The following is a 25,359-nucleotide window of genomic DNA, read 5'->3' as shown; positions in this document are numbered from 1 at the left end:
CCAGGCAGTGGCTTCCTGGGAGAATATGGCAGCGTCTCTGAGATGTCTGCAGAGGGTATTGTGATCTACAAGATCAAAAGCTGCTGACCGGTCTAGGAGCAGTAGCAGCGCTGGCTTACCTTTGTCCATAATTTCTCCTAATTTGTTTTTTAGGTCGAGTAGGACAGACTCTGTTCCGTGTCGTGGACGGAAGCCTGATTGGATTACCCAGGTTGTTGTTGGTTTCCAGGAAATGTTGGATCTGAATATAAGCAGCCTTATCCAAGATTTTTAACAAGAATGGCACGGCAGTTATGGGTCTGTAGTTGTTTGGCGAGTCTGTGTCCAGAGAAGGAATCTTTTAGTAGAGGGTGAACTCACAATTCTTTGAGGGCGGGGGGACAATACCTGAGGCGTTGACAAAGGCTGTAAGAGATGGTACAATAGAGTCTGCACATTCTTTTATGAGGTTAGCAGGGCAGATATCCCCCTTTCCGAGAGAAGGCTTGATTTGCTTTGTGATGTCCAGGACTTCAGTCTCAGTAACTTCTCGAAAGGAGAAGCACATTTTATCTTTGACGTTGGGATTTGTGAGAGGTATCCGAGACGGCTGGCTGTCTTTATCCAATGCTTTGTAGTGCGAGTTGATTTTCTTCTGGAGGAGGTCAATTTTACTCAGCATAGCAGACTGGATATTGGTGCACCAAACTTCATCTTTCACGATTACCCTGAGACCCGGCCTTTCCACTTCAAAAATTCTACCGTCTCCCAAAAGCAGCGACTCTCTCCTCATATGGTGGAAGAAGCACGAGGAGCAGGATGGCCTCCCCAATTTTTCCATAAAAACATTGGGCCTCATTACACGGTAGGCGGTAGGGACATACCGTTACCGGTAAGGGATTACCGGTATCGGTAAATCCCCTCCCCAATCACGACCCGGACATACCGCTATTAGCGGCACCGCAAAGTACGGTGGCACTATTAGCGGCAAGTCCGTGAGCGCGCGGCCCCTCAGACCGGAAATAGCGGCATAGCGCTAATATCACGGCATCACGAGCCATGCGTACATGGCAATACCGGCATGTAGTAGACCCAAAGAACCCTTACCGGCAAGGCGCTAATACCGGCATCGCGAACCACACGTTAAAAGAGCACAGCAGAGTTCCCACCTGCCACAGGTGGACAAAATCAGCACAGGTGGAGGCAATGGAGACTGGCAGCACAAAAGAGCACACCACACCCCTCCCCACACCCATTCCCACACCAAGATGGATGCAATACTAGCAGCATTACATGGGCTAGAGGACATGATTGCTGTGCAGCAGCTACAACAACAGGCAGCACAGAGGAGACGCAGGAGGAGGAGGAGGAGGGCAAGACAGGCGCAGCAAGCACCACCAGTGCACCTAGTGATACCACAGAGGCAGCCACCAATTCCCAGGATCAGAGCCAGTCCAGTCAACCTAACCCCTGAGCAGATACACACCCTGTACCGTCTGGACTGGGATACCATCACCACCATAGTAGACATGATATACAACGACATTGTGAGTCTCATTGACATCCGTACTGCCATCCCCCCTCTACTGAAGGTAGTAACAGTGCTCCACTTCTTGGCCACAGGCACCTACCAGCATACGGTAGGTCAGATGCATGGCATATCACAACCAGTATTCTCACGCACACTGAACCAGGTGCTCGATGCCCTCCTGCAGCACACAAGTCAACACATATACATGCCACGGACTGCCCAGGAGATCTCCAACACCAAAGTTGGCTTCCATTCACTGGCAGGCATCCCAAGTTGCATCGGGGCCATCGACTGTACCCATGTAGAACTGCTGGTCCCACATGCCAATGAGGTAGTGTACCGTAACAGAAAGCAATACCACTCCATCAACGTCCAAATGGTATGTGACTCCAATAAGATCATCACACATTGCTGTGCCCGATATCCCGGTTCAACCCATGATGCAATGGTCCTGCGGAACTCGACAATACCACAATACATGGAGCGACATGCTGGACAACGTTCGTGGCTACTTGGTGAGTAGCAGGCCGACCACATGTCAGTGTGATGTGGATTGTGAGTGGGAGGGGAGATGCATACTCCAACTGGGCGTGAATGGGGGGGGGGAGATGCATACTCCAACTGGGCGTGAATGGGGGGGAGAGATGCATACTCCAACTGGGCGTGAATGGGGGGGGGAGATGCATACTCCAACTGGGCGTGAATGGGGGGGGGAGATGCATACTCCAACTGGGCGTGAATGGGGGGGAGAGATGCATACTCCAACTGGGCGTGAATGGGGGGGGGGAGATGCATACTCCAACTGGGCGTGAATGGGGGGGGGAGATGCATACTCCAACTGGGCGTGAACTTGTGTCATGAGAAGAATGGACATACATATTTGCATCACTGTACAGTGAGGCAGCCCACAATGGACCAGAGACAAAACCACATGCCGGAAGTGAGTGCCACGGCAAACATATCAATCCATTATGCCAAACAGGCCATTCCAAACAACATGCACACCGCACAACACACCATTCCCCCATTACACAAATCAGCAACATGCATATCAAAATCACAACTGAAATGTACGCTGAACAACATCAGAAATGGTCCGCGCACATGAGTGCATACAAATGGATCCCCTGTAGCCATTGTGGTGAGGCACACCCGTACCCCACCACAGAATTGCCATCAAACAGCATGGGGACATCAACTAAGGAATGGCAGTGTACTAGCAGTGTGGCACTAACGTTGCCAGGGCCAGGCAACACAAATCACTTAAACTCTGGCGGGACATGGCAATCCCTGCTGTATGCATGCATGGTGCATGTCCACTTGCAAGGACCACCTCACCTTCCCACATTGCAGTTACCCTGATTGCCATGCGTGCTTGGATCAGTGGATGTCGTTGAATATGCAATGTTTGTTTGTGTGATATGTGCACGCTCCACATCATGTAGACACTTACACATACCCATTGTTGCACCCATGCAGGTGATGCAGGTTATCCCCTGAAGAGGTGGCTCCTTACCCCTGTGCGGAACCCACAGAACAGGCACGAAGAGGACTACAATCATGCACACACCCGTACCCGCGTGGTGATCGAGCAGACATTCGGCCTATTGAAGGAACGCTTCCGGTGCCTCAGCAGGTCGGGCGGGGCACTCCTGTACGGGCATGAGAAGGTGGCCAAGATCACCATGGCATGTGTCATGCTTCACAATATGTGTATCAGACGGAATGTGCCAATGCCCCCTGACATAGAACTGCGACCACCGTCTGAGGATGATGACGGGGATGAGGATGGAGGAGAGGGGGCTGCAGGTCATGCAGGTGGCGATGCCCATGAGGGACGTGCTGTGCGGCAGCACCTGATAGACCATTGTTTCTGATGCACATGGATTAGGAGGGTGCAATTGGTGTTCAGCTCAGGGCACGGGGTGTATGGAGGACATAATCACAGTGCACCCTTCAACAATAAAGCACACATACACAATTATCAATGTCCAGTCATGTGATTATCCATGCCATTACGTCTGTATTGAGCATTATGACATTCAAACGTGCATGTACCCTCCACCCCAACAACCCTCACCCCCCTCCCCCCACAACTCCCCCAAACACCCTCACCCCCCTCCCCCCACAACTCCACCGAACACCCTCACCCCCCTCCCCCCACATCTCCACCGAACATGGTGTGCACATCAGTGCTGCATTAGTTCCCAAGTGTCAACAGGGACAGGCTGGCCCTACTTCCCTCCTCCACTACCACCATTGGGGGGTTGTGAGTCTGACCGCCGCAAGGACCGGCTGGACCTGCGCAGGATGGTTGTCTGGTCGGAGCTAGTAGACGAGGGCGTGGCTGGTTGATCTGCTCCCTGTGAGTGACGCATGCTCTCCATCGCCTCAGCAATGCGCGTTAGGACCTGCCTCACAGCGGCCATCTCTTCACATAGGCGCGTCGTGTTGCTGTCCATGGCAGCTTTCATGTCCCTTGACAACACCCGGATCTCCTCCCTGGTCGAGGCAGCCTCGCTCACTTGCCGGGCAACCAGGGCATTGAGCTCCTCCTGGCGCTGGCGTATCAGGCTCATGGTGTCGTCTGCGGCCCTGCCCCTGTTACTCCTCGGCGCAGCTTGCTGCATGTGGCCGACATCAGGTGAGCTCGCCACGGGACTGAATGACCCATCCATTGCATCTCCGGCATGCACCTCATGGATGCTGCCATTGGATGTGTTGCATGGGCTGTGGAGTGGGGACAGCTGGGGGCTGGGTGTACGCTGCCCTTCCGGTGTCGGACATGGGTCGTCCACATCACTCATAGGTGCCGTGGCTGCTGCTTCCCCAACGGAGCTATTGGCTGCGGACGGCGTGCCTTCTGGCACTGGCTCCTGAGTGGTGGGGGTGGGTGGTGGGGGTGCTGCCACAGTGTCGGATGGCATTTCGACCCTTGGTGTGGTCGTTGCGTGGGTGGCTTTTGAACGCTGGGCCACTCCAGATATCCCAGTGCCCCTCGATGTACTGGGCCTGGTGCCTGCATCCTTTCCCTTGGCCTGCTTTTTGGGTGGTGGGGCCTGCGTTGCAGAGTCCAGCTCCTCACTGTCAGATTGTGACCCTGTGGGGGAGCAAGACAGGGATAACATCAGTGATGGGTCAACGTGCATCATGCATATGTTGTTGTTGCTGCAGTTCTTTGGATTTGGACATCTACTTTGGGCCTGCAGGTTGTTGGCCAGATGGGTGGGTCATCCGGACATGTGTCAGGGTGACACGTGTGTGAGGTGCTGCATGCATGTGGTTGTGTGGGGATGTGCAGGGCATATATGCAGGGTTGTGTACATGTGTGTGTGATGACCCCATCCATTAGCTGATTCCCAATTCACATTTGGGGGAGGGACTCATGCTTGGCATTGCTGTGTCTTGCGTGGTCACTCACCTCCGTCTGACGTTGTTGCCACACCACACTCCATTCGGCCCACTCCCTCGATGGATTCTATGCCAATGGTGCTGGCACATGTCTCCTCCCACTCCTGCATCTTCATCGGGGATCCACCTCCGCCTCCTGTGCCCATGGCCAGATTCCTGTTGGCCGATAAAATGCTGCGTACACGGAGGCGCAGATCATCCCACCGCTTGCGCACGTCCTTTACGGTGCGGGGGGTGGAGCCCACCGCACTGACTTTCTGCGCCACCTCAGCCCAGATTTCCTTTTTTCTCAGGAGTGCCGGGCGCCGCATGTCGCTAGCGAACACTACGTCTGCATTTGCAGCCAGGGTGTCTGCCAGCATTTTCAATTCCTCGTTTGAGAAGCGTTCTTTGCGCTGGTGCGCATCGGCTTTCTTTAGGGCCTTGGGCATTGTTTGTTCTTCTGGGATGTGGTTTTGCCAGTCGTGGTGTTGCTGCAGGTCCTGAGTGCAGGGGATGGCAATGGATTGTGTTTTTAAAGATGGCCGCCGGGCTCTTTCCCGTTCCGGTGCGATGACGCTATTTCCGGTTCCGGTGTTTTACGGTGACCGCTAATAGCAGTGACCGCTAATAGCAGTGACCGCTAACAGCGGTGACCGCTAATAGCGTGCAGCATGAGGGCGGAGGTGCAATCAGCACTTTGGTCGGAGCCGGTAAGGTGCTTTTCCGCCATGGCGGTGGGGTCATTTACCGTCATGGCCCTATGTGCGTGTCCGCTAACACGTAATGTAACGCTATTAGCGGTCTCCTACGATGGCGGACACGCTAATAGCGCCATGACGGTAAATCACATTTTTTAGCGCCTAGCGTGTAATGAGGCCCATTGTCTGTGAACCATGTTCAGTTATGGTAGATTGCCACTTTCTGAATCACCACACCTTATTCATCCGTCTCAATAATCAAGACACCAAGTGTACAAGCTATTCTTTTCACCTTTGCCCGTGAAAGATAAACACCAGGTTAGTCAGAACATTTACATTTACTTACTCGCCTGTCGTCGCTGCTGCCACGGTGACTGCCTATGATCTCATAGTTCCTCATGAAGCTGTGAATCATTCGCAGACAGAATCGACAGATGTCACGGCCACATCATGTCAAATCCAAATGAGACCGCATAATTAATTTTTTTTAGGCTTATGGTTAGAAACACCAGAATGCTTGGGTGAGTGTTGTGAAAAATGAAATGAGCACCAAACCCAGTATGCCTACTCAGCACACAACTCCTTGTTCACAGAGATCTTTGTCAATATAAAGATCTGTGGTCATTATGTTTCCAACTGCTGCTTAATTTTATGCAAAGCAGCCGTGGACCCTCATTGCTGCTATTTGACCCACCCCGTTTCTCCTAGGGGTATTTCCAAAGAGTACAATGGGAAATAGGAATGTGAAACTTTTATCAGAAAATACAATCATGTATATGGTTGACGGGATTTGTTTGGTAAGATGTGTATCATGCTTTTTGTGAAGAGTGAATTATGAGACGGGGAAGAAGGCGTGGGTGTCGTTGGTGACTAGGTGGTAGGAGAAGTGAAAAGAAGAGAACTGTTTTCTGAGGGGCTTAGTGTATAGTGTGACGAGGAGTGGCCTAAGAACAGATTCCTGAGGAACACCCACTGGTGGAGGGATGGGGGGGTGGATGCTCCAATGTTGCATGAGATGGACCAGTCCAATATTTGGGTGGTGTGGATGCCCATGCCAGGGAGGGTGCGTTGGAGGGAGGGGTGACGGGCAGTGTCAAAGTCAACAGAGAGCAAGAAGGCTTTCAGTCAAGGACATTTTTGAGTGTTGAGCAGTTGTGATAACGATGGAGACGTCTTAGTTACTTACCTGTAACTGTATTTCTCCAGCATTGGTATCTTTCATAGATTCACATGCTTGAATATTCCCCGTCGTCAGACTGGGAATCCTCGGTGATAAATTTAATAATAAAACATTTTTTTTTTTTTTAAATATACACACATTGCTACCTAGCAGTGCATGTACATAGCCCATTATGGCCTATGAGCCATTTCATTGTGTAGTCCCTCCACCTCACTTTGGTACTTTATGGCCCCAGCCAATGAGGTGGCAGGGCTTAAGCTCCGCCCCCGGCAGCCATCTTTAGATTTTGAACCGTAGAGATTACAGTATGATGGATGCCGAGCATAGGAGCAGCCTCTCAGGGGAGGCGGGCGGGCGCATGTGAATCTATGAAAGATACCAATGCTGGAGAAATACAGTTACAGGTAAGTAACTAAGACTTCTCCAGCATTGGATCTTTCATAGATTCAGATGCTTGAATAGAATACCAAGCAGTTAAAACATGCCACCATTATATATATATGCATAAATACAGAAAAGACATATTTCTGATCAAACCTTTACCATGCAGCAACACAACGGTTACATACTTCGGGAAAGGTGGGAAAGGAGGCTGGTCTTACCTTATACAAAGAGATGGCGGAGCACTGCCTGTCCAACTGCAGCTTCTTTGTTGGTATCTTCAGTCAGGCAGTAGTGCTTGGCGAAAGTATGCAGAGTGCTCCACGTGGCGGCTCTGCATATGTCCTTCAATGCCACCCCTGCGTGGAATGCTGTTGACGCCGCCCTTCCTCTGGTGGAGTGCGCAGACGGCGGTCTAGTTAAAGGGTCGCCTTTCAACTGATGGCAGTGGGTGATGCAGGACGATACCCAGCGTGCCAGACTTTGTTTAGATATATGCTGACCCTTGGTACGGCCAGAGAAAGAAATGAATAGCCGGTTTGAGGAGCGGAACTCCTTGGTTCTTTGCAAGTAAAACTTCAACACTCTAGCAACGTCTAGAGAATGTAATGTTCTTTCCGCTTCAGAAGCGTGATTCTGGAAAAAGGTTGGTAAAACAATGCGCTCAGTGAACGACATCTCCGAAAGTACCTTGGGGAGAAACTTCGGGTGAGGCCTTAAGATGACGCTGTCCTTCTGGAACAAAGTAAACGGGGGTTCAGAAGACAAAGCTTGTAACTCACTGATCCTTCTGGCTGATGTGATGGCTATTAGGAAAGATGTCTTCCAGGACAAGAATTTCATTTCGCATCTGTGTATGGGTTCGAAGGGAGGTTGCATGAGGGCTGTTAAGACGGTGTTGAGGCTCCAGTCCGGAACTGGCGTAGGTGTAGGCGGATAAGTACGCATCAGTCCTTTCAGGAAGATTTTAACCGCTGGTAAGGAAAGTAAGGCTTGCGTCTTCGCGGTTACTGTGTAAGCCGCTATGGCTGACAGATGGACCTTGATAGAGGACAGTGAGAGCCCTGACTTAGCCAGGTGCAACAAGTAGGGCAGAATCTGATTAACCGAGGCCGTGAGGGGATCGATTGCAGAGGTCTCGCACCATTTGGAAAACCTGGTCCATTTCCTGGTGTGGGTGACTTGCGTGGACGGGGCTCTAGCGGCCCTGATGATATCCCAGCATTCTGATGGTAACTTTAGGTGCATCAGTTTGCGCTGCTCAGAAACCATGCTTTGAGAGACAGGCTCCTCGGGTCGTGGTGGAGGACCTTGCGGTTCTGTTGTGTCAGTAGATATTGATGTGTCTTGAGACGGATCGGGGTTGACAGGATAGATGCCTCAGCGTCGGGTACCAGACTTGCCGTGCCCAATCCGGTGCAATTAGAATCAAAGAACAATCCTGTTCTTTTACCCTGCGAAGTACCCTCGACATGAGGGGAATGGGTGGGAAGGCATAGAGGAACTTCCCCGACCAATTCACTGAGAACGCGTCTCCCAGTGATTGGTGCTCCGGGTATCTTGAAGCAAATCTCTTGCATTTTTTGTTGTTCCTGGTGGCAAAAAGGTCGATCTGCGGATGGCCCCATAAGGCAAATATCCGTTGGGTTTCTTTCTCGTCCAGCTCCCACTCGTGGGACGCTGTGTATTCTCTGATTAGTCTGTCCGCTAGGACATTGTCCACTCCTGGAAGATGCTCTGCCCTGATCTGTACCCCGTAGTGCAAGGCCCATGCCCAAAGCTGTTGGGCTTCTTGCGACAGGATCTGTGACCTCGTGCCTCCCTGCTTGTTTGTATAGTGCATGGAGGTCGTGTTGTCTGTCTGGACTGTAAGAACTTGACCAGCTATCACCGGTAGGAAGGCTTTCAGCGCCAACCTTACGGCCCTGAGCTCTAACACGTTGATGTGGAGCTGGGACTCTTGTGTCGACCAAGAGCCCTTGGTTTGGAGGTCTGCAAGATGAGCGCCCCAGCCTGATAAGGAAGCGTCCATCCTCAGCAGAAGGGTCGATGTCGGTGCTTGAAACGGCATCCCCTGCAGAAGATTCCTCGGAACATTCCACCATCGAAGGGCCTTGTGCAAAGTCGATGGAATCTGGAAAATGTCTTCCCAGCCTCCGAAAGCTTGTTTCCATTGGTGGTCCAGAGCTTCCTGCACCGGTCTCATGCGAAGCCTGCAGTTCGGTATGAGGAATATGCATGATGACATCATGCCCAATAGGGATTTGTAAGAGCGTACGGATGTTGTCTCTTTCTGTAGGAAGTTCGAAGTTGAGCGTAGAATCGCTGCTATTCTTTCTGCGGATGGCCTCACTCTGGGAATGCTGGTATCGAGTTCGGCTCCCAGGAAGAGAGCTACCTTGCTGGGAACGGGGCAGGACTTCGTCTGGTTTATGGAGAAACCTAACTCTTTTAGGAGGTTGATGGTCCTCGACACTGCCGAGCGAGCCTTTGCAGCGGAACTTGCCTTTATCAGCCAATCGTCCAGGTATGGAAAAACGTCCGTTCCTGCCCTCCTGAGACTTGCCGCTACCGGCGCCAAGCATTTTGTGAAAACTCTCGGAGCCGATTTTAGCCCGAACGGGAGCACTTGAAACTGAAAGTGAAGCTCTCCCACCGTGAACCTGAGGAACTGCCTGTGCGCTGGATGGATCGGTATATGGAAGTATGCGTCCTCCAAGTCTAAATTGGCTAAGAAGTTGTGCTTGTTTAACCAAGGTAGCACCCCTTGTAAAGCTACCATCTTGAATGTTATGCGCTTGATAAATTTGTTGAGTGCCCTTAGGTCCAAGATGGGTCTCCATTGACCGTTTTTCTTTCTGACGAGGAAGAATCGGGAGTAGAAACCTTTTCCCCTCTGAGAATAAGGAACTGGTTCTACTGCTGCCTTCTGGAGCAGTTTTTGCACTTCGGACATGACCTGTGTTAGCATATGCACTCTGCGAGATGTTGGAGGCAGGGAAGGAGGTTGGTCCAGAAATTCTAAGGTGTGACCCTTTCGGATCACCTGCAACACCCATTTGTCCGATGTAATTGATTGCCAGCGCTGGAATAACTGGCTCACCCTTCCCCCCACCGGGGTGTGGTGAAGAGGGGAGAAAAATTGGTCGTCAGTTTTGCTTGCCTTGTGACTTCCCTTGGGCGGAGCCACGTCTGCCTCTATGGGCGTATCTGTTGGATGACTGATATTTATTGTCTTGGTACGTGCCGCCTTGTGCTTTTTGACCATACGAGGAACGACCGTATCCTCTGAACTTGGAAGATGAGCCTCTAAAGGGACGAAAAGACCGATGGTCCTTACTTTTGTCCTTTAAAGAACTGATGGCTCTGGCTGTGTCCGTGTCTGTCTTGATTCCCTTCAAATGATCGTCTATCTTCTTTCCAAAGAGATCTTGTCCATCAAACGGCATGTCTAATATCTGCGCCTGGACTTCAGGTCTAAAGTTAGTAGCCTTCATCCAGGCCTGCCTTCTGAGCACTGTCCCGTGCGCCATCTGCCTGAAGCCTGATTCGGCCACATCAACCGCTGCGTCGATCATGTGATCCGATGTTGCTTCACCATCCGCGATTATCGATTTTGCCTCCTCCTGGAGCTCTGTTGGTAATTGTTTCGCCAATTTAGACATGCGGAGCCAAAGCTCGCGATGGAACCTTGCGGTCATGGCCAGCGCATTGCCCGCTCTGATTGTAAGCGATGCAGAAGATGATACTTTCCTGCCCATGGCTTCCAGTTTACGTCCGTCCTTATCCGGTGGTGCCGACAACGGTGAGGAGGGGTTGGCGAGTTTCTTTCTGGCCGCCACTGTAATAACCGAGTCTGGTTTCGTATGGCCTCTCAAACAAAGTGGTGCCGAATCCGGAGCTTTATATTTCTTTTCTGGCCTGGACACCAGCGCCGGAGTCGATAAGGGTGTGGATAGGATCTTGGATCCGGAATCCCAGATGGTATCGAGGAGAGGAATTGTGGTCACTGTCCTCCTTCGTTTGTCCCTGTGCTCATAGAGCACTGATTTCCTTTCCTCAGAAGAAACCTGAATTTTAAACAATTCTGCGGCTTTACCTATAATGGTGTGGAAAGAGACGAGATCATCCGGCGGTGAGGCCTTGCCCGGCGAGTCTCTCCTCCTGGGCTTCTCGACTACGTAGTCATCCCACTCACTGGATGCGTCTGGCTCCTGTGTTATTTCTCCTTCTTCTGGTTCCGAGAATTCTCTAAAAGGATCCTCCTGCCAGTCTGATACCGAGATGGTGGACGGTACCATAGTAGGGTCCACATCCGGACATCGCGGTCTGTGCGATGACTGTGGCGACGGGACTCTTGTAGGTGAAGCACTGTGGGTGCTGCTCCTTGGTCTTCGAGCAGGTTCCGGTGATCTCATCCGTTTTTGCGGTCTACTCCTGTGAGGAGAACAACCAGATGTGCCTGGGATCGGAGATGACTCTCTAGGAATAATTCCTGATTCTATGGGATCAATCGGGATTTGCTTCTCCCTTTGCTGCCTGTAAAATTCTTCTACAATCCTCTGCACGGATAACATGAGTATCGGGTCATGAGGGTATTCGGATTCCCCCGTGGACGGTTGCCAAGGAGGGCTGTATTGTTTCGGTAAGGGACCGGTGGACTCTTCCACCACTTCCGCATCAGAGAATTCTTCCTGAAGAATTACATCCGGAAGTTCTGCCATGTGACCCAAAGGTGAAAATTGCTGTACCAGTGGTTCAGTCTCAGTATTCTTCTCAATGACATTGCTTTCAATGACAGGAGTTTCAAATGTGGAAGGCAGCAATTCCTCCGCAACTGCCGAAATTTGTGGTGCCGCTGAAGGTGTTATGGACGATGCTATCTTCGTCGACAAGCATCCCGTATGAGATTTCGTCGACGACTGAGATTTTCCCGTCGACGAGGGCTTCGCCGCCGACGACTGAGATTTTCCCGTTGACGAGGGTTTCGCCGCCGACGACTGAGGTTTTCCCGTCGACGAGGGCTTCGCCGTCGACGAATGTGGAATGCGTTCCGTGGAAGACTGCGTCATGGATGAATGCTTCGTGGACGAGTGGTGTTTCTTGCTCGTCGACGATTGCTTCGCGGTCGACGTGTCCGATGACGATGATCTTATTGTCGACGATGTCTTAAGCGTGGTCGTCGTCGTTGCTGGTTTCGTCGACGGTATGGCCGATGATGGGCCTTTACCTTTCCCTTCATTCGTGGGCGGTTTCCCCGCCGACGACTGCCCCCCCCCCCCGTTTTTTGCAAACTCCTCCTTACCTCTGGAGGCAGATTTTGCTGACTTTTTCTGGCTTGGTAAGTCAACTGAAGGCAGAAAGGGTATCAATTCCAGCTTCCTCTTTTTGGACTTGGGAGAGGAACTCCTTTCCACTGAAGAGGCCCTTCTCTTTGAAGTTTGTCTCTCAGATGGAGTGCTGGATTGGACAGGAGCTGTTCTGACAGACTCTTCGTCCGAAGATTGATCCCTGGATTCCAGGTAAGAAAGGAGTCTTCTATGCCTGTCATGAAGGGTCTTGGTGGAAAAGGTTCTACAAATCTCGCATTTTTTAATGTCATGTGGGTACAGACAATAAATGCAATGCTCGTGGGGGTCTTTGTTGTAAACCAATTTCTTTTTGCACCTCGTGCAGTCCCTGAACAGGGAAGGCTTCCTGACAGCCTGAGGTGCCTCCATTTCTGAAGAGAAGTTCAGTCGACGATTTTGAGAGGAAAATAACAAGTTTTGTCTCCCAGGTTAATTGGAAACAAAGCCCCTGAGAAGGGGAACAAAATGGAATATATTTACCAAATATATTCCACACAAAAGTAGAAAGAATTTGAAAAAAGCTCAGAGAGCTTGAGGATTCCCTGTGTCTGTTAGACTGCGGTGAAAAATCTAAAGATGGCTGCCGGGGGCGGAGCTTAAGCCCTGCCACCTTATTGGCTGGGGCCATAAAGGACCAAAGTGAGGTGGAGGGACTACACAATGAAATGGCTCATAGGCCATAATGGGTTATGTACATGCACTGCTAGGTAGCAATGTGTGTATATTTTTTTTTTAAAAAAACATTTTTATTATTATTAAATTTATCACCGAGGATTCCCAGTCTGACGACGGGGAATATTCAAGCATCTGAATCTATGAAAGATCCAATGCTGGAGAAGTACACGAGAGCTGTTCCCATGTAGTATCCCCAGCAGAAACCCAGATTGGTGGGGATCACAGAGTCTTATAGATCTCCAGGTTCATGGTAATGCAGTAAAAACTGCACATTCTGGGCTAATAGTTGATAGAGTTATAATGGTAAGCAAAGGTTTTTTTTCAGGATGGGTTGGATGGTAGCTACTTTTTTAGCAGGCAGGGCTAATTTACCAGGCAAAAGAGGGTAGTAAGGAGAGCCAGGAGGTAGGGGTAAGTTAATAGTGTGAGTGTCTTGCCTGTCTGTGGGGCATGCAGGGCCATGCAGCACACAGTGAGTTGGTAGCCCGGGCGACCGGAGAGCCAGGAGGTAGGGGTAAGTTAATAGTGTGAGTGTCTTGCCTGTCTGTGGGGCATGCAGGGCCATGCAGCACACAGTGAGTTGGTAGCCCGGGCGACCGAACCTCCAGGAGCTCCTGCTCTGCTCCTGGCATCTCCATGGTCCTTCCTGCGTGCACACAGTTTTCCCCCTCCTTTCCCCACAGTTTGTTAATATAGTGTTAATATATCAATGGCTCTACTACTGCTTCAACAACCACGTGATATGATATGGCATTTATAACGCACCTATACACAGGTGATTCAAGGCGCGATGAGGCAAGGGAGGTGGAACAAAGTGAGGACAGACGGCGATCTTACGAGGCCAGGTGTCATTCAGATCGCGGATGGGGGGGGGGAACAGTGCAGTACAGGGGAATAGATAATAGCAATAAGTAAGTTAACAGCCAGCAAGTGCAAGGTTAAGTGCATACATCAGGTGTCAAGTGCTGGTAGGGGGACTGCAGGGATAAAAACAGTCCGCAAGTGCGGGGGTTGCCAGGCAGGCAGTGCAGGTGTGTGAGATGGTGGGGGAGGACCTGGGCCTGAGATCAGAGGGTGTCCAGGTAACCAGTGCAGATCAGGTTACAGCCAGGAGGTCAGCAGGGGAGGGGAGGAGAAAAAGCAGAGGTAAAGAGAAAGGTTTTGAGGTGCTTCTGGAACCAGAGATGGTTCTCTTCAAGTTTAAGGGAGGCTGTTCCAGAGGGAGGTCCCAGTTGAAGAAAGAGATCTACCACCAACTCGTTGCTTGGAGAAGCGACTGACCCTGAGGGAGTTGGAGGCGGCTGAGCGAAGAGCTCGAGAAGGGAGATATTTAGGAAGAGAGAGTTGAAGGTATGGAGTCCCTGTGCCGCAGAAGGCCTTGTGGACAATGCAGAGGGTTTTGAACTTAATCCTCGCAGCCACTAGTAGCCAGTATAGAGATTTCAGTCCTGGAGAGATACGATCCTTGAGGCCAAGGTCAAGTCTCGCAGTCCTGTTCTGAATGAGTTGCAGAGAGCGGAGGGTCGAAGCAGGCAGATTTAGAAAGAGGCTGTTGCAGTAGTCCAGCCTAGAGAGAACCAGCGTCCTGGAGACGGTGAGCTTCTGGGGGAAGGAGAGGAAAGGAAAGATACCTTTGAGGAGGTGCAGCTGATGGTGTGACTTCTTGGTGATGTCAGAGATGTGAGGAGAGGAGAGAGAAAGAGAGTGTGCAGTCGAAGATGACCCCAAGGTTTTTAGCATCACCGGTGGGAGCAGGAAGAGGGCCAAGAGAGGCCGGCCAGAGAGTGATAGGAAAGGAGGGAGCAGGTGTGCCCATGAGGAGAATCTCAGTCTTACTGGCATTAAGGCAGAGGTCATTGGCGGCACAACACTCCCGGATAGCAGATACAGTCAGAGATGAGGGAAGGAGAGGAGGGGGCCAAGGGTAGCCTGAAAATTAGCCGCGTGTCATCCGCATAGCACTGAAATTTGGGGCAGAGAGCGGCATTGCGGTGGGCAAGGAGTGCCAGGTATTGGTTGAACAGCCAGGGAGAGAGGTTAGATCCCTGGGGAACACCACAGGTAGAGAAAAGGATAGTGGAGAGGAAGAACCCAAGTTGGACCTGGGAGGGTCGGTCAGAGGGGAAGAAGTCAGCCACGCCAGGGCCTGACCTGTGATACCCAGGTTATCACGGAGACGATTGAGCAGGGTGGCATGGTTGACAGTGTCAAAGGCAGAAGAGCGATCAAGCAAGATGAGAACACAGGGGGTGTTGGAGTCAAGGTTGGAGAGCAGGTTTTCACGGATGTTCAGGAGATCGGTTTACGTGCTTCTGGCAGCTCTGAGAGCCAGACTGTTGGTCATGAAGACAACCAACAGATTCAGTGTGGAGATCAAGCTGGGAGATGGTTAGTTTCTCCAGGAGCTTGCCCAGGAAGGGGGTGATGGAGATTGGGCGATAGTTAGCTGGGCAGATGGTCACTAAAGGAGAGGGTGCACAAGGGAGTCCTTTAGGGGGGATGGGAAGACTCCAGTGGCAAAGGAGTGGTTGCAGAAGTCAGCCAAGGCAGGAGCCAGGGAGTCGATGTGGTCCTTGATGGTTTTGGAGTAACAGGAGTGAACCTGTTTTGACGAGACATTCATAGATAGGACTTGTCTAGAAACTTTGTCTGCAGAGAAAAGGGGAAAGGCAGATAAGGAGGGAGGAGAGGGGACTGCAGAAGGGCCAGAGGAAGAGCAGGGAGTAGAGGCAGGGGAGAGGAGGAGAGCGAGGACAGGATGTCCTGAGTTTTAGAGATGAAGTGAGGTGCCAGGGCCATGCAAAGGGCCTTGGAAGGGACAGGAGAGGTAGAGACTGTGGCAGGATTGGGCCAGTTACTTGCTGATTCTAAAGAGTTCAGTCGAGTTATTAGATGCTGCAGAGACGAGGGCTTGGATATGAGCTCTCTTGGTGAGGACAGAGAGCCGGTATTGCCTTTGGAGCAGGCGCCAGGCCAGTTTGTTAGAGGATGTACTTGAAGCATGCCATTTCTTCTCGGCCACCCGACACTTGCTGAGTCGTACCAGGAGTTGCACTTGGCTTTGGGCTTCAGGTGGATTCTCATGACAGGGGCAAGAATATCAAGAGTATCAGATATAGCAGATTGGAGCATGGAGAGGGCTGTGTCAGGGTGAGAGTCAGCAAAAGTGGGAGGAGGGGGTGAGAAAGTGGCAGCGAAAGCCTCAACTGATAGGCGCTTCATGGGTCGGATGACCGAGAAGGTGGGTGGCAGTGATGGAAGTGGCTTGGCCTGTGGGGTAGAGAGGGTGAGATGGTAGAAAAGGAGAAAGTGATCACTCCAGGAGAGAGGAGTGGTGAGAGGGACAGAAAGGGGAAGGTCTGAGGAGATCAGAACATCCAGAGTGTGCCATGCAGAGTGAGTCGGGCCAGAGGGGAGCATAGTGAGAGAGAGTCGCAGAGGTCGCGAAACAGTCCATAGGGAGGACAGGAGGCATCCAGGTGGATGTTGAAGTCTCCAAGAAGGAGGAGTTGAGTGGTCGAGGCCAGGAGTGAAGAGGAGAGGTCCGCCCAGTCAGAGAGGAAGGAGGAGGTTGACCAGGTGGGCGATAGATGGTAGCCATAGTAAGGGAGTGGCTAGGGGAGAGAGGTCTGCCCCTGCAGACGAGACATTCAAAAGAGGAGTAGGCCTGCGCAGGAATGACAGAGGCAGGAATCCACTCAGGGAAGATCAGGGTTACACCCCCTCCGGAGCAGTTGGACTTGGGCGCTGAGAGGATTTTGTAGCTGTCGTGGAGGTGCGTGTCAGAGCTTGTGACAGAGCTGGCTGTGAACCATGTCTCGGTGAGACCGAGGTCAAGTTCTAGAAGGCGGCAGATGTCAGAGGAGTGTTTGACAGCTGAGCAAGACTTAAGAGGGGCAATGTGGAGAAGGTTGCCGTTCTTGAAGGACTTCCGGGGAGAGGTACAGATCACAGGTACGCCCTGTGGAGGAGTAGAAGGTGCCCGAGGGGGGGCCGAGAGGGAAGGAGAGGGCAAGGTAGCCGAAGAGGAGGCTGCAGGGGGAGACGAGGAAGCCGTGGAGGGGACAGCAGGAGAAGAAAGGAAATTGATGAGGTGCAGGAAGCATCTATCAAAGAGGTGAAGGTTGGCCTGAGGGCCTTGGACCAGGACGGTCCCATTTGAGTAAACATTAATGATGACCTTCGAGGAATGTAAGGAGGCCAGAGGGCATCCCACCGGGTGCCATCATTAATGGGAGAAGAAGAGAAAGGAGAGCAGAGAGACCATATGTAGGGTCCATAGGTCTGGTGGGGGGACGACAAAGAGGATGTCGGTGAGAGTTTCTTTGGGGGAGACACTGGTATAGGTGTCAGCGATAGGGAGGCCTGGGTTGGAGACCAGGATGTCCTTTTTAAACTTCTTTCTACCAGATTTAGTGAGGAGAGCAGGATAGTCGATAGAGAGGCAGTTAGAAAAGATAGGAGAGACAGAGAGAACCATAAGGTAGGAGTGGAGCGAGGTGGAGAGGGGAGGGGGAACACTAGGGAAGGGTGCCGGCAGACAAGACAGTGAGAGGCAAGACGGTCGAGCAGTAGGACAAGACGGCGACACTCTGGATTAAAGAACTATCAAACTGCACGTTCAAGACAGGAGTAGGAGAAACCACCTAAGTTTGAGAATCCTGAATAGAGGGGAAAAAGGCCTAGGTTTCACAATGCAATTTTAAATACAGATACAGTGCAAATTATATTAACAGGGGACAATGCATCAGAGTTTGAGAGTCTGCAGGGTAGAAGTGGGTGAGCAGGGAAGCCTGAGAGACTGACCTGGATGGTGTTTGGCAACTGGCGTCCCCTGCGAACACCTGCAGACCCAACCGGGAGCTGCCCTTTGCCTAGGGGCCCTTAACCGTGGGGCTGCCCAGGGAGGGCCAGTGAAGGAGGACAGAGCCAATCAGGTGTGTTGGGGGGGGCAGGCCGGGTGGAAGGGGAGCGGAGGGCAAATGAACGGGGAAACAGGGATTATTTGTTAACACCACTACACAGCACTTCATTAATTTACACCTGGTTTACTCCCATGACAGGCCTACTGCTTCAATCTCACTTGGTTTACTCCCATGCCAGGCCTACTACTTCTCTGTTCAGGTATACTCTCCTGCCCAAACATTATAAAGTGTTATCACAAACTATGGTCTGGCATACTCTCCTGCCAGGTCATCCATTTACAAACAATTGCCACTGTGGTTAAGATCATCTTACAACAACTTTTCAATACTTCTTGTTCCACAACATCAAGTTTTAAGCAATTCTTAGGGAAAGCAAGATTCAAATTGGTGCTCTTCAGTACACATTTGTGATTTCCAACACCTCTAAGTTATGCTCATCTACTTCTGAATAACCTTTAGCAAAAGGGCAGCCTTCTTGCTACTTGTGTTTTTCCACTTCTTCATTAACCACATACTGACAATGATATGGTTATAATCTCATTCTTTCTTGGCTTTGGCAATGTGGGTTTATACCAGCTTCTATTATATGCATCTTCAAACATGGGCAATAAGCATTACACACTCTGGGACTTCCATTTGCCCTGCCTGACTTAGGCAATGTTTGTTGGTTTTAAATAGCCTTTCTTTTGGCTTGGATAATGGTAGTTTGCATTGAGTTCCAGAACTATTGCCCCATCTTGTTGCTGGGTTTTAACTAAACTTGCACGCTTAAAGTCAGTCAATTGGTTTCACATAAGGTTTTCTCTGCTCTCTGCCACTTCGGCATTCAAAATTGCCTTCTTAATTTTCTCTCTATGCAATATCTTTTTCACATTAAAGTGCCTGCTTTGAGCACGCGGGCGGTCATGGAGCACTGAGGTGTCACAATAACTTTGTGAACTCACCGGGTATTGGGTGCGTGTCCGTTTCCCCCGCCTCTCACAGGTGCTTCGCTTCAGCTGCTCCTTGCGGTCCGGCAATCTGCTGTTTTCAGTCTGTTGCTGCTTGTGTCACTTGCACACAGAGCTTCTTCTGCTCCAGAGGTTCTCTGGTGCTCGCCTGTCACCGGAAATAGCCTTTGGTGGCGAAAGCTTTTCAAACCTTTGCTTCACGCTGCGCAGCCTCTGCAATTCAGGTCCCCAAGGGGCAAATGTCCCTCTCTGATGCTTCCCTCTGCACAACCTCTGCTGTGAAGGCATCTGGAGGTGAAGACCCGCTCGGGATCGGCAACTGTTCGTGCCCCGACAGTGGTCGCTGCGTCTCTTTCTCCTTCAGTCACTGCTCTGCTGCAACGTGAAAAGTTCACAACTCCTCCCCCTATGATTACTGCCGTGCTCCTTCTTCTCACTAATGGCCTGCACCTGAGGGGCTTTTTAAGCCTCCCATTCTCCCTCTGGTGTGGGTCATTCCCATTGACAAGCTGCACTTTGCAGTTTTGTTCCTCTTCAGCTTTCTTCTTCGTCCCAATACTTCAGAGATTATGGGACTTTGAAGTCCCTAATTCAATCTGTTTTTATAACTTTTTTTGATCTTGCTCTCATTTCTGTTCCCAATAATATTCTCTATTGGAACATCATGAGGATCAATCACGCAATTTGATTTTTGTAGAAAACTAAAGATTTTTAGAGTTTGTTATTCACAGTCTCCTTTTCACTGTACCTTTGTACTTTGTATTGTTTATTTATATAGTGCCTATAAACAGGCAAGTGTTTCGAAGCGCTCAAGGAGGGTGGGAACAAGGGGAAAAACGGTCGCTCAGAGTCCTTGAAATTCTGAGACGATAATAGTCTGCACAGGCAGAGTACGTGCGTAGAATACATTTTAACAGTTGAGATACAGCAAATAGGCCTGCCGGCGAGTCTGCAGTATTACCAGTGCAATTAAGGACAGAAGACAAGGGAGAAGAGACAGGCTTATCAAGAGAACAGACAGACGATCATCAGGCATGTTGCATTTGGGTTGTGTAAGTGCGTAGGTCACAGGGAGGGGGAGGACCAAGTGCACCCAGTCAGCGGAGACTGGGGTAAGTGCAGAGAGAGCCACTCTCTTGGGTTGTTTAAAGTGCAGTGAAGGTGGGTAGGAGTAGGGCCCTGAGGCAAGTGCAAGAGATGACTGGCAGGGGTGCCCGGGACCTGTGAAACTCTGAGGTACACCCTACGGCAAATCAGCAGGCTGCAAGGAAGAGGAGGGAGAGATGGAGAGAGCAGAGGGCTAGGTTAGCAGGGTAGAGGGAGAGTGCAGCAAGAAGAGAAGAGGAAGGTCTTGATGAGTTTCCAGAATTTAAGAAGTTCACGCTCAAGACAGAGGATGCCAGGGAGGCTATTCCAGAGGGAGGTGCCGGCTGAGGATAAGGATCTTCCTCCAAATCTCCGCTTGTAGAACCGGCTCACTCGCAGAAGGTTGGAGGTAGATGATTGGAGGGCTCGTGAGGGACAGGCTCGTGAGGGACAGTAATTAGGTAGTCAGCTTTGCAGGTGGGTAGTTAGGGGAGCTTTTAGCTCTATAAGTCTCAATGGTTTTAGAAGGGTTTTCATTTATCCCAAAGCGTAAGGGCTTATGAATGTTTTCATCCATATTAAGATGTTCACTGAGGGAAGCTAAAAGATTGTTCTGACAACAAACCATTACATGTGTTTGCATTGAGGAGATGTCTTCCCTAGAGGAAGACAAATGCTGCGCCTCACCCAATGCAGTCCTCTCATTCCCCTGGGTCCTTTCTCCTCCACGGTGGTCCTCCCGCAGAACACCCCCCCAATGTTAGGATCAGAAAGCATCTGCATTTCCCTGGCCACCTGGGAGGAGACCTTAGGTAGGGTCTTTGTGAGGACTCTGCAGGATTTATTTTATCCCTCTCCCAGCCATTCTTAGAGGCAGGACTCTGCTGGTGTCCACTGTCTGAGGTATTCTTATAGGCAGAACTGAATATTCCTGTTGCCCACTCTCTGAGCCATTCCTGGATGCAGGACTGAGTATCCCTGGTGTCCACTCTCTCAACCATTTCTATAGGCAGGACTGAGGATTCCTGGTGTCCACCCTCTGACATTCTCAGGATTCCTGGCATTTGCTCTCTCCGCCGTTCTCAGAGACAGGACTGAGGTTTTCTAGTGTCCACTTTCACAGCTAATCATAAAGGCAGAACTTACAATAAAAGCCACTATTTCCTTTTCCATATGCAATATCCACCAGCCATGCCCTCACGGCAGAGGATTATGGAATTCATAATCCGCTGCAGTAACATCAGGGCAGGGGATACGCGACCTTCAAGGGATGTCTTAATACTGAAGGAAATCAGGGAAATCCCAGCAGCCCACACATCACTGACTGCTTGTGAGAGCTGTGGCTTCTGCGAGGTCAAAGGCCACACTGCCCTTGACAGCGGAGCAGTCACAGATCTTCCCATCTATCTGACATGCGGCTCTCGCACCAGTAAGGAGTTGGCAGTGATTGTGAGAGAGCAGGAGGTACACCTTTACTTCATGGGGGTGACTTGATTTATTTTATATGTTGTATGTAGTTCCTTCATGCCTCTCCACTCCACCATTGGATAAAGGGGGACACTGCAGGGGTGTACAAGGGATGCACGAGGGCTATAGGCACCGTAACCTTTTAAATGAGCAGCTATCAATGGCAGGGTACAATCCACATTGGGGTTCAGTGACAGCTCGAGTTTCACTCTCACTGTCCATCAGATTTCACTCTGAACCCCCAGGTTGAGCACATCCCTGCAGATGAAAGCTCCAATCTGTAATTCTACATTCTTCCCATGAATGTTTTAGCCATGCATGTTTTTGGCAAGCAATGTTGACTAGACGTCTGTTCCATATTGCACATGTAAATCATGCCAGTTTTCTCCCAGCAAGTATATTTTATCAATTGATCTCTCCTGATTGGTGAGGGCTTTGGAGGGGCAATATTTATATAAGTATTGAGGCATGGGCTGTGCTGATGTTTCAGGCCCCTGCTTTTCAGTCCTAAAATTAACCTGCAGTAAGACACAAATGGCTTCACTCAGGATCAGGTTTGTGAGTGGGGAATAAAGTGAGAATGAATGGCTCTGTCTTAAGTCTATTGATATTTAGGCTGTACAATGATATAAAATAATATGTGGAACCTCTGCTTCTTTCCACAGAGAGTGAGCAGCCTTGAGGTACATGTTCTGGAGAAAGCACATGGGAGTACAGAATGTGATGACCTCTTTCATCTGGCATCACACTTGGAAATGCATCAGGCAACCAACACAGGAGAAAGTCCCTTAGAGTGTTTGGAGTGTGAGAAAAGCTTCGATCAGAGCACCTATCTGTACCAGCATCAGAAGAGCAATATGAGGGAGGGGCCCTATGAATGCCCACAGTGCAAGAAAAGTTTCAAGGACACCTCAAATCTAATTGTGCATCTTAGGATCCATACTGGGGAAAAGCCCTATGGCTGCACAGAATGTGGTAAGCACTTCAATTGCACAGCAGACTTGAAGACTCACCATAGATCCCACACCGGAGAGAAACCATACCAGTGTATGGAGTGTGAGAAAAGATTCACTAACAGCTCAAATCTGTATCAGCATCAGAAGAGCCATACTGGGGAAAAGCCATATGGGTGTATGGAATGTGGTAAGCACTTTACTTGGTCATCAAGTCTGAGTTGTCACCTGAGATGCCACACTGGAGTGCGACCATACCAGTGTACAGAGTGTGAGAAAAGCTTCACTCAGAGGTCAAATCTGTACCAGCACCAGAATAGCCATAGGACAGAGAAGCCTTATGGATGCACAGAGTGCAATAAAAACTTCAAGGACCCCACAACTTTGATCAGGCATCTTGGTATCCATACTGGGGCAAAGCCATATGGGTGTACGGAATGTGGTAAGCACTTCAGTCGGGTGTCTCTTCTGAGCACTCACCAGAGAACCCACACCAGAGAGAAACCATACCAGTGTAAAGAGTGTGGGAAAAGTTTCATCAGCAGCTCAAATCTTTACCAGCACCAGACGTGCCATAGCAAGGAGCGGCCCTATGAATGCACAGAGTGTAAGAAAAGCTTCAAGGACCACTCAACTCTGATCACACATCTTAAGATCCATACTGGGGAAAAGCCCTATGGGTGTTCAGACTGTGGTAAGCACTTCAATCGGGTGTCAAATCTGAGGTCTCACCAGAGATCCCACACGGGAGAGAAACCATACCAGTGTACAGAGTGTGGGAAAAGCTACACTCAGCGCTCACATCTAAACCAGCATCAGAAGATACATACTGGGGAGCGACCATACCAGTGTACAGAGTGTGAGAAAAGCTTTGTTCTGAGATCGACTCTGTACCAGCATCAGAAGATCCATACAGGGGAGCGACCATACCAGTGTACAGAGTGTGACAAAAGCTTCAATCAACGCACACATCTAAACAGGCATCGGAGTGTCCATACAGGGGAGCGACCATTCCAGTGTACAGAGTGTGAGAAAAGCTTCACGGACCCCTCAACTCTGATCACACATCTTACGATCCATACTGGGGAAAAGCCCTATGGGTGTACAGACTGTGGTAAGCACTTCAATCGGGTGTCAAATCTGAAGTCTCACCAGAGATCTCACACCAGAGAGAAACCATACCAGGGTAAAGAGTGTGGGAAAAGCTTCACTCAGTGCTCACATCTAAACCAGCATCAGAAGATACATACTGGGGAGCAACCGTGCCAGAGCACAGAGTGTGAGAAAAGCTTCAGTAACAACTCAAACATGTACCAGCATCAGAAGAGCCATGCAGATACATGCAGTGTCTTAGGCCCTCAATGCGGTATCAATCTTGAGCCAACATCAGGGATCCCAAACAAGGTGTGCGCCCAAGGTGATTGCAACATTACAGAGCCATCATAAATTAACAATGTACCTGCTCTGGTGTTAGTCCTCTGTGAACAGTGTTTAATTTCTGAGAGTCTCCAGCAGTTGATTAATTATTTCCCCACCCATTGACGGCCCATGACCATGCTAATCCCTATGACCATTCTCACCCACTGATTTCCTCCCCACCCTGCCTTGAACGCATCCTCCTGGGATCTCTTTAAGTCGGCTCTATCAAATAGTGACATCAAACCTTGACCTGCCAGTGTAAAATCGAAGCAGTCTGCTTAGAGTGAATGGCTAAATTGCAGTTGTAAATGCTCTATTGATGTAAAGAAAATGTCTTAACCAAGTGTGTTTTCAGCCACTTAATTAATATCTGTTCCTTGCACTGAAGTCATGTTAAGAACAGGCATTGACAAAGCCAAACCTTTGTTTTCTGTGTAGGCATGGTGTAGGCATTTGCCAGGCACTGCTATCATATGCCCTGGTAATTTACCCCATTTCTAGCTCTTCCTATCTTATGGCCAGGTAGTATCGTTATTGCAGTGCCTGGCAAGTACCTTTCCAATTCCCACACAAAAGCCAAGACTGTTGGCTTTGCCAATGCTTATCTTAGCACTGTGTTGCTAAACATATGTATGTATACAAATATTTGTTTTGAGGCATAAAAGGTAAAAGTGAAGCAAACTGGTGCAACATTGTTAGAAGCATTCTGACTTAAAATGTTTACTGTGGTAGACAGAAATAATGAATAGTTACATCTCATGAAATGAAACCGCGCAGGCTGGAAATGCCCCCCACACGCCAGATGATAAAGACAGTGAACCCAAAGATGGCACCATGAAATCTATCACTATCCTTGCCACCTCGCTGACTACAAATTTTCTGTAACAATATTGCATGCGGATGCAGTTTTTTGGGCACCGATAATTGTTTTGCCATACTTTCTGTATGTTCAGAATGGTGAAATGTTAGGAAAAAGACTTGTAAACACTTTTCCAGACATGTGTTTTGCCTGCTAAAAGAACCTGCTGTTTCGATCCACACTACAATGCTCTCTAGGAATCGTTCAAGCAAACCTTTAATTGCATTGAAGATCATATATTTAGCAGTTTTGCACTTGACACAAAACCGCAGTTGGTATCTGAGAATCTAGCAAAGGTGATCCTGAAATAATGCTTAATGGCATCTAGTGCTTTACAATGCCACTTGGCCCCCCCCCAGGTGTCAGCCAGGCTGGGCTTTTTACAGTGAGAGAGCTCTCATGTTTCCTCCATGCCATGCTTGGGAAGGTCATCCAGTTCTGTTTTTTCCCTTTTGAATTCTGCGATTTGTAGTTCTTTGGATAAGAAATAACTCCCAAGTTGAACAATGGCA

At 50.0% G+C, this 25,359-nt stretch overlaps 1 protein-coding gene across 1 annotated transcript in view; it reads left to right on the top strand.

Moving 5' to 3' along the window:
* LOC138487549 (uncharacterized) overlaps nucleotides 1-25,359 on the top strand; it is a 395,452-nt gene that overhangs the window by 143,801 nt on the left and 226,292 nt on the right. Inside the window, exon 7 of the mRNA XM_069614031.1 lies at nucleotides 22,282-24,010. Coding sequence (XP_069470132.1) covers nucleotides 22,282-24,010 — 1,729 coding nt within the window. The remainder of the gene's footprint in view (nucleotides 1-22,281; nucleotides 24,011-25,359) is intronic.

The sequence above is a fragment of the Ambystoma mexicanum genome, chromosome 9, assembly GCF_040938575.1.
Source record: "Ambystoma mexicanum isolate Mex_15411 chromosome 9, UKY_AmexF1_1, whole genome shotgun sequence".
Taxonomy (NCBI): Eukaryota; Metazoa; Chordata; class Amphibia; order Caudata; family Ambystomatidae; genus Ambystoma; species Ambystoma mexicanum.
The sequence above is the reverse complement of the archived record's forward strand: the minus strand, read 5'-3'. Positions and strand labels throughout refer to the sequence as shown.